At 37.9% G+C, this 9,876-nt stretch overlaps 1 protein-coding gene and 1 long non-coding RNA gene across 3 annotated transcripts; both read left to right on the forward strand.

Moving 5' to 3' along the window:
• The first annotated feature begins 847 nt into the window (after positions 1 to 847).
• On the forward strand, positions 848 to 2,150 carry LOC146695169 (uncharacterized). Its single transcript, XR_014923456.1, has 4 exons — positions 848 to 947; positions 1,038 to 1,125; positions 1,211 to 1,288; positions 1,982 to 2,150. It is a non-coding gene; the product is annotated as an uncharacterized LOC146695169 (long non-coding RNA).
• Positions 2,151 to 2,735: 585 nt separating this feature from the next.
• Positions 2,736 to 9,828, forward strand: LOC146695170 (transmembrane protein 41A-B-like). Of its 2 annotated transcripts, XM_085477086.1 has the most exons (6): positions 2,736 to 2,950; positions 3,044 to 3,239; positions 6,748 to 6,898; positions 7,020 to 7,181; positions 7,375 to 7,513; positions 7,604 to 9,828. In XM_085477086.1, the coding sequence occupies exons 2-6, from the start codon at positions 3,100 to 3,102 to the stop codon at positions 7,837 to 7,839; spliced, it is 828 nt and encodes a 275-aa protein (XP_085333212.1). In that variant the 5' UTR covers positions 2,736 to 2,950; positions 3,044 to 3,099; the 3' UTR covers positions 7,840 to 9,828. The 2 variants fall into 2 exon arrangements, with proteins under 2 accessions (XP_085333212.1, XP_085333213.1); XM_085477087.1 differs by lacking the exon at positions 2,736 to 2,950 and having other exon boundaries at positions 2,960 to 3,239.
• Positions 9,829 to 9,876: the final 48 nt, after the last annotated feature.

Below are 9,876 nucleotides of genomic sequence, written 5' to 3' on the forward strand. Positions count from 1 at the left end.
TCTTCTAACTTCATACTATTCTCTTCTACATTTTGTTTTTGTCTGGTATGTTATTCTGCAAAAACAATAGCAGTTACAAAAGTGATAATAATAGTATTGACAATAAGATATTTGGAGAGGTTAGCTGAAGAGTCACAGGGAGATTTTCTGAGTTTGTATTGACTTTTTTACAGAACTGCGGAGGAGGGGAGTCTCATTTTACTCTAAGAAAAACAAGCTCTTTGACAAAACAAAATCTTTGATAAATATGAAGTTACTCTGTTTCTAAATTGCAGTCATCTGGGGAAATGAAAAACAACATGCAAATGGCACACTTTTTCTATTTCTTTTTTTTTTTAGAGCTACATAGTTACACTGCTGAAAAATATGCAGTCATGATGTATCTGTTCATCTACTGTTTACAAGTTGCAACATAGAATACTAGGAATTACAGAAGGAGTCGTTTATACGGAGCCCTTTTGGTGGATCTCATTGTAACAAAAACACAGGTTTTCGTGATTACTTTAAAAAGGGTTTGACTTTTTGTAACATTAAAACAGAGTGACTGTAGATGAATAGTTTCAACTCCTATTTGCCTTGCTTATACGTGCAAATTTAAATTGAAGCTTAGTTTCAAGTCTTTTATTTCACAATCATTGTTTTTATTTAGCGTCAGTATGTTTGCTTTGAGTGCTCTTTATTGCTAACCCAGTCAAATACCTCATATCAGTGTGAGCAGTTTAGTTCAGTTCGCCAAGCTCTGTGCTTTTGAATACAGGGAACATGTGATTTATTTTTAGAACACTTTATTTCCCAAAACTGACCTGGGTAGATTTTTAAGATGCTTCTGACATGTGCACACCTAGCTTAAGTCCTGCTGGACTGGTTTATAAGTCAGTCTGAGACACTGTAAACAGCAGTTATAACTTTAAAGACCCATTGAGAGGCTACTGCTCGTGAATAAAAAGGTAAGATGAGCTATTATTAAAAATCTGTTTTTCTCCCCTTAATGTGGAATTGAAGCCAAAGGACTACACTAAACCTCATTTCTCCTGTAGAAAATGAAAGCTCATATTGTGCTCCTGATCCTTGTTCTTGTGGTCGGACTTACAGTGATGCCTGCTTATCCCAATGAGGACTCTAAAGGTAAGACCTGTGTGTATGACTTAGAGAATACTCAAACAGCCCTTACTAAACACTAAGTTTGTTTATGATGGTTTCAATCTTACAGTCATTCCAGATTACATAGCCCTACACGAGCTAGAGAGAGATGGAACTTTGAAGCCATTTATACCAGAAAACGCAGGAGGTATGTTTTTTTTTTTTTTTTCTTGCGCAGGAGGTATGTTGACTAAGAATAGTTTTGTGTTTGCTCACATTTGTGTGTGTGTGTGTGTGTGTGTGTGTGTGTGTGTGTGTGTGTGTGTGTGTGTGTGTGTGTGTGTGTACCATGTTTAGATGTCTTTGTAAGGACCAAAAATTGGAATGCTACTATACTTGTGGGGACCAACAGCCCTTATGGGGACAAAATGCCCAGCCCCACGAGTTTGGAGACATGTTTAAGGCTCAAAATGTGGTTTAGTGTCAGGGTTACAGTTAGGCTATGGTTAGGTTTAGGCTAAGGGTTAGAGTTAGCCATTCACTTGTGATGGTTATGGTAAGTGGCTAGGGAAAACATAAAGTCAAGTAGATGTCCTCACTAAGATATGAAAAGAAGTGTGTTTGTGTTTAAAGTCTTTACCACTATGGCCATGAAGTTGCCATAAAAAACTGTACATGCAGTACCTCAGGGTTGCACCTCAGCACAATTTTGAAAGTACTGACAGGTGTGCTGTACATAAACTTACCAGAAATGTATTTACTTAGACCTCGAACAACTATGAAACCAGAAAGTTGTAGAGTTCAGGATAACAGACTAAACCTTTCTCAGAGTATATGTTGGTTGTACTTGGTGTGGAAGTAGTGTTTGTGACTTAATGATCTTTTGTTTTTTTTATTGCAGGGAAACCTGATGATCCATGACAGAAAAGAGAGGTTTTCAAAAGCTTCTTATAAATGTGGCTCCCACCCAAGGCATGCTGAATAAACAAACATGGCAATCATACAAATAATGCTAATGTAAATATTTTGTGTTATATTATATACAGAAAAATAATAAAGTTCAACTTGGATTTAAAAGGATAATCTGATATCTTTAATTCCTAATTTACAATGCTCTAATTTAGATTATTATAAGAATACATTTTCTTATATGGTAAATAATTAGTAAAATAAAAGGTACGTTACTTTGTTTTTGATCTTTACCTCAGAGAACTCACATGTATGCTATGGAAAACAAATGAAGAACTTTAACCTTAATTAGGTTGATCAAACCTTCCTGCAGTATTGCTACCTTTTATAATATATAAAATGCATAGGACCTTGCAGAAGAATATAAATCCACTAAACAGAGACTTGCAAGAACAAAACTTTTGCATTGTAAAGATGAAAAAAAGGTATATTATATATATATATATATATATATATATGCTTTAAAATGTTGCCAGTGTGACTGCTTTAAGTGTCTTTATTGTATTTATATATGTATGAATAACAACTATTATTATTATTACTGTTATAACCTAGCGTTTAAATCTGAATGATACACAGTTAGGATCCTGCTCTATAAATACTACCATTGCACAATATCAGATCGTATCATCTTACTCTGAACTCATCGTGGACTTTAGCGCCCCCTGGTGGCTGGTCGCATAAGTGCAACTGTAGATATATACCGACCATTAACTCATCCTGATTATTACGACCTGTTGGGATGAATTTTTGGTGTTATTTTAAATAAGACGTGTTGGGGGAGAAACTGTGGGCACAAAGCTTCTTTTCCATCAGTCTAAAGAAAGTTTGCCCGGCTGCCATGTGATCCGTGTGCCGAACACCGGCCAGAATGTCAGCCGTCACCGTAGCCTGGTTCTCGGTAAGCGACACCCACTTTTTTCGCTGCCGTCCAACTGAACCGCAGCACGTCGACTTTATCTCATCGGCGGTTTTCCCCTTTGCTTAAATTCAGCCCGAGTTGTCAGCGGAGTTTTATCCGGTGATCACGGAGTTTCTGTAGGGAGCAACATGCGCTCCTTAACGGGACTGGCTGCAGTTGTCGGGGCGGCAAGTGTCTACCTCTACCTGCTGTCCACGCATCTTCCCCCGGGACCCAAGCAGCTCCAGCCTGGCTCCCAGGGGGAGCACGAGGAGGTCCAGGAGTACAGGTAAGGAAACTTTACATACTTTACATGCAGAATTCAAGTTTGGGCAAAAATATTACTTTCAGTTATTAGAGCCACTTGGTGTTACTGATGGATATGCAGGTAAGTCAATTATCATAGCAGTATTACATTAACCTGTTCCTTATTATCAGTATTATTGGGTGTCTTTGACAAAGCTGGTACTTATGGTGCTCCATTCTTTAAAATCTATCTGCCTATAATCTGAATTTGGACTGCAGGCATTTTTCACCAAAGCACGGTGCTAATACTCTTCATAAGCAGAAAATCTTGGTTGAGAGAAGGTTGTGGGTTGTGGCTTTAGTGCAGAGAAATCTTTTTCTTTTTTTACTTACACGCTTTTATCTGAGACATTTTTAGTCAGGAGGAAAGTGAAATAAAATAATTCCTGGATACATTTGTTTTATGACACCCCTAAAGTCTGTCTTAAAATTCCTTGGGGATTCCCTGGCCTCCCCCCATCTTGGAAACCAAAGCAGTAGTGACATATAACCTTCCCATCGTTGAATTAGTTGGAACATGATGTGAACTCATCTAAAGATATGAAGGTCTAAAATTATATATGCCTTAAATAAAGGATATTTGTTTTTAAAGTATCACATCTACAATAAGTATCACATTAATAATTTATTATTATTATTGTTATTGTTGCACTAAAATATTATCTGCTTGATATTTACATCATGTCTCCTCAAGTACATACTGGACCCAAGCTATACTGGACCGATTAACTCACTTCTAAGTGTGTATGTGTGTGTGTATTAGTGTTTTGAAGTGATTTATTTTCTATATGTGTGTCTCAGTGTGTGTGTCTCAGTGTGTGTGTGTGTGTGTGTGTGTGTGTGTGTGTGTGAGAGAGAGAGAGCGAGAGAGAGAGAGTTATGAAACTGATATGTTGTAATGTGCCAGACGGTCAAGTGTGAGGTTGTCTAGAGATGATAGAATAACGCAGACCAATGCACTCTGAAGCCAAGAGTAGGATCCTTGAGTGTGTATGTGTGTGTGTTGGAGAGAGAAAGGGTGCACTCCCAGTAAAATGATATTACCCATATTTTGTTACTTATAAAGTAAAAGCATAGCGTGAGTGGATCTGGTGAGGTGACGTTTTCAATAAAAATTTCTATTTTTATTTACGGATGAGAAGTAGTGTTGTCTGATGAGAAGTAAAAAAGAGCCGCCAGGTGCTAAAAAATAAACCTTAGACTCAAACGTTAGAACAGGCTTTTCCCTGCAGCACGCCGTGTAATAAATACTCACAAAGAAAACGGTGGCCGTTACAACTTATGTCTAAAAATGTATAGTTTCATGCCTCTGTTAAAACACTCGACTCCAGCTACATGACGCGCAGCAGGAAACACTTCCCGCAAGTCGAGCTGCACGAGATTCACAGAATTTACAGAAAATGTTAAATTTTTGTGATTTATATCATTATCGGGACGATAGAATTCTTATATCGGGATATGAGATTTTGGTCATATCGCACAGCCTCTGCAATGTTATATCTACTCCACTACTCTACATACACAGAGAATGCTCCATAAAGACATTAGTGAGGATGTGCAGCTAAACAAACTATCACCCCATCAACATCAGTACATAATTTTTTCCCCATTTTGTTTAGCTCCAGTATACAGCAGTGGATTTTGAAAGTCCAGACGCACTTACTTTTTTGTGTTGTAAAGTATCATTTTAACTTCAGGGTCATCCACTGCAGGTACGATACATGGAAGATGGAGATGTGATCAGATGCTTGCACAGGAAGGTTATGCCATTCCTTACAAAATCTTAGTTGCTTTCTTCTGAGTCTGTAACTTTAATCTTAGAATTTCTGAGTTATTGTTTTTATTACAAATGACTTTAATCTGAACAAACTGAGCATCACAATGGGGTAGAAAGGTGGTTTAAGTGACTTTGACATGGTTGGTATGGTTGCTGGTGCCAGATGGGCTGATATAAGTATTTCAAAAACTGCCGATCCACTGGGGTTTTTCCACCTGACCACCCTCACAAGAGATAATATCCAGTGACAGCTCTCTAGATGAAAATGTCCTGTTGCGGTCAGGCGAGAATGAACAGACTGCATTGAGCTGATAGGTAAGCAAGTAACTACTCATTACAACCAAGGTATGCAGAATAGCATCTCTGAATGAACAAAACATCAAACTTTAAAGTACATGGGCTACAGCAGCAGAAGACCACACCGGGTGGCACTGCTCTCAGCTAAGAACAAGAAACGGAGGATAGACTTCACATAAGCTCACCAAAAGTGACTCGAAAAACACTGAAGAAAATGTTAACTGGTCTGATAAATCTCAATTTCTGCTGTGGTCCGAATTTGGAGTGATCAACATGAAAGCGTGGATCCATCCTTCCTTGTATCAGAGGTTCAGGCTGAATAATGAGAATAAGTGAGAACCTGTAACCAAATTTATCACTGAAAGAAACAAGAAATTAATTAATAGTTATATATCAGCCCCAGTCACATCTTCTAATGCTGGAGATTACAGTCAGCCTAATACAGTCCGGCTTCATATTAATATCAAGCTAGTGGAAAGCTATATATGAATGTTGTGTGTGTGCGCAGATACAGAGTGTTTTGCATAAGGTTGTGTATTAGCAAAATTTAAAAGTGCCCATGATGACACTTGTAGCTGCTTGAATACAGTACATACACTCATGCAGTTTCATGTATCTGAACCCTCATGCATCATCAACTTGTGGACCAATGACAGAACAGAATATTCGTCCACTGACCAGTGGGAACAAGGAACACTGAATGCCAGAGCAGCTGGCAGAGGAAGCCGGCATCTTGAGTTTCAACTGGGGGGATTTTATTGTGTGTGCATGTGAGCTTTGAGAAGTGTCTTCCTACCCTCTGCGCAAGTCTACAGGCAGCAACACTATTTCTGTCCTTCAATCAGATATATCCTGTTACCCTCTGATTCGCTTTGGTGCACACATGCGCACAGATAGACACACTTCTCTTACACTTTGTGTGTGTTTTTTTTTTTTATCAAATTTAAAAAATACTATATATACAACTCAAAAAAACAATTGCATCATAGTCATGCTGACATTTTTGCCTATGGGTGCTGTAGTTCAACCACTGAACCAATGCAGTAGAAGTAAATGGGGTTTAATTTCAGGCTCTTATATAAAATCCAGATTACTTATATACTGCCATGTACGTGCTGTCTGTCACTGTATTTTTCCATTTATTTTTAATTACCACAAAGCAGAAAATAAGATGATGAAGGTGATTTAAAACGTATCAGATCATTTATTGTTCACGGTACTCAGGTAGCGAAGTAGCATCACATGTGAGCAGACAATGGTAAAAATCAATACCAATTTATTTTTTTAATCATTTTGAAAAAATAAAGGTAGTCAAACAAAAAAAAAGCTCACAACTTGTTAGAATAGTACATACTCTGTTTTTGCCTTTTATACTGTATTTCCATGCACACAGCATTCTTGTGTTTGTTCCATCTAGGCTAAAGTTCCCATCTGACCTGGTCGAGCTACGGGAGCTCGCAGAGATGCTCAAGTTTTACAAAAGACAACACTACGCCTATGTTCTGTTGCTCTTCTGTAGCGCATACCTGTACAAACAGTCTTTTGCCATACCTGGCTCCTCCTTTCTGGTGAGACACACAGTAATGCAAACCAATGATCCGAACCAATCCTGTGTCTTGTTGATTTCCGATAAATATCTTATTCCTACGTGCAAATTTCTTTTAAACAGAGACTGCTTTTCTTCCTCAGAACATGTTAGCTGGTGCAATATTCGGGCCCTGGGAGGGTCTGGTATTGGCCTGCATGCTCGCCACCACAGGCTCCACGTTCTGCTTCCTGCTATCTGCAGCATTTGGAAAGCAGTATGTGGTGTACCTCTTCCCTGAGAAGGTGGCCCTGCTGCAGAGGAAGGTAGGCATGTTTTAAATCCCCTTCTCTCCTATTCTCTCACTTTATACTACACAGCAAATCATTTATTCAGTGAAGGACAAACCAATTACAGTTTCCTCTCTATGTCTTTTTTATCATTTGCTGTCTAGGTTTTAATTTTCTCACATTTCCTTTTATCTTCTTCTCTCCTCACCCATTCTCCTCCCTCCGTCAGGTGGAGGAAAACCGCAGCAGTTTGTTCTTTTTCCTCCTTTTCCTTCGTTTCTTCCCTATGACTCCTAACTGGTTCCTTAACATCACCTGTCCTGTTCTCAACATCCCTATGCATATTTTCTTTTTCTCCGTGTTCATAGGTGAGACCATAGTTTCAAACATGAAACATGCAGACTAAAAAACCTACAAAACAAGTACTGATCAGTCAGCCACCACTCTCTCGCTTTCAGGTTTGATCCCCTACAACTTCATATGTGTTCGCACCGGAGCCATCCTCTCAGAGATCTCCTCACTGGATGACATATTCTCCTGGGGGACGCTGGCTCAGCTCCTCGCCATCGCCCTCGTGGCCCTCTTACCCGGAGCACTGATTAAACACTACAGCAAAGGTCGCCTCACAGTGGATGGCATGGATAGCAACGGAATCAGTGAGACTGATATCAAGCAGGAACGGAAGAGGCGATGACGGAGTGTGAGGTAAAAGAAGACCTAAATGTAACTTAATGTGAGAAGAAGTGAGGTGAGGAAAAACTGACCGCTGGTTGGCATGTGACCTTTTGGTGACTCCAGATTTCTGTAAGGTCACGCCAGAGAGTTATCATACCTACAGTACGATCTGTTCTGAACTTGGCTTCTGATCATGTTACACCAAGTTTTAATACTGAAGGTTCCCTAAAGGTTTGGGGTAAGTTTTCTGAGATGGGGCTGGAAATGTCTTGGGCTCCTTTGTTACAGCAATACAGAGGCAATTAAATGCCCTAAAACAATAAACGTATTGTTTAAATACATACGCTGTAATGATCTGCACCTATTGTCTTAATTAAACAGGACAGGACTGGCATTTTTATAAGGCTAAGCAGTCCAAAATCTAGAAATGTTCAGATTATTAATCAGATATTATGAAGAAAAGCTGCACATTAGAGCATGTGAGAAGGTAAAACAATCTATTTACAAAATATTTTACCTTAAAAATAGTTGCAGGTTTTTATTTTTTCGACAGTGCCTTGTTTCATGTCATTTTCTTTAACCCTGCGTAATGACCCTGAGAAACTTTTTGAACTTCCCCATCTACAGATCCCAATCTAAATCCTAAAACAAACAAAACATAATTGAAACGGACCGTGCAGTCTCAGTAGTTCTTATGGATATGGCTTTTATGATGATTATGAGTATGTTTGTCATACTGTGAGTTTCATTTCTGGGCAAACTGAAGGGTGTCTGATATACAACATTTTGGTGTTCTTTCAAAAATATAATCAAATTTAGTGCCTTAAAATGACTTTTTTTCCCCCTAAGTTTCCATTGGCTGCTATTCAGGGTTTGTCTCTCTGATCTGGATCTGTCATGGTGGAAAATACACACAAAATATGTAAGGTAGATTTAGACTGAAAGTCCTACGTAACTATTTTTCTAATAACTTTAACATATTACATGGACACTGGACTGGATCTCTTTACAGATATTAGTTTAACAATGTTCTTTATTTTATTCATAAAGAAGAGAGCAGCTAGACTAACATTTCTCTTACATATGTTTATTTAGTAACTAATTTGGTAGTCATTGCTGTTAAAGAAGCTTCATGGAGAAAATATATTTGGACTTTAAAATGTTTTGTACCTGTATTTCCTGAAGCATTTACACATGTGTCTTAATGAAGCTGTTTTTCACTGACATGAGAGGTGTGAGGTTTCATGGTGGTTTCAACAAAGATAATTTAGAGCAACATGCTCTAAATGTTGCAGAAATGTGGAGCTTTTCTGGACTCATTTACAGTAATGAACTAGCTTGTTTTTTTTGTTGTTGTTTTTTAAGAGAGACATTATAATCACTTGTAGAAAAACACTTAAATCACTCAATTCATTCAGTGAAGAGTTAAAATCAGCTTTCCAGCCTTTTATTGTGTCATTTTTAAATATTTAAACTACAGACATGAGAAAATCGTATAATGTGCTCCTATTAACACGTGTGGTGTTGCACTTTACATTTGACTGGAATTGTTCTTTATTTATTAAGTCAATGTTTGAGAGAAGAAAGTCTTTAGAAAGGAGTCTTAAAATCTAGCTTTTTATTTATATCATGAAAGAAAACACACAAAAACAAATGTTAGGTGCAACAGAGGGGCAACAAATAACCTTAACTGAGAAAATGACAAACCTTACTTACAGAAATCTGAATTGTCTGGTGTGTATTTTAGAGGCATTTCATGATCAACCTCATTTCAGGATAATTGTTTGAGTATATGTATATGTACTGTTTTTTGATATTCAACAATATACTACAGTTTAGGATTTAGAGTATCACATTTTATAATGTAGCCTCCCAGTGTGTGAACTTTTCCTGCTTTCCCTGATTTGTGAATGTGAAAAACACCCAAAGTGCCTAACTTATTTTTATCTGTAATTTTGTCAAAGCTACATGATATAAATAAATAAATTCAAGTTTGTTTGTTTTTTTATCAGCAGCGTGAAATTACACATTTATGGGGGGCTGGGGAGTTGCTAAG

This window comes from Copadichromis virginalis, linkage group LG13, assembly GCF_057382275.1.
Source record: "Copadichromis virginalis isolate Kocher_CV1m ecotype Utaka linkage group LG13, C_Virginalis_male_GT1.1, whole genome shotgun sequence".
Taxonomy (NCBI): domain Eukaryota; kingdom Metazoa; phylum Chordata; class Actinopteri; order Cichliformes; family Cichlidae; genus Copadichromis; species Copadichromis virginalis.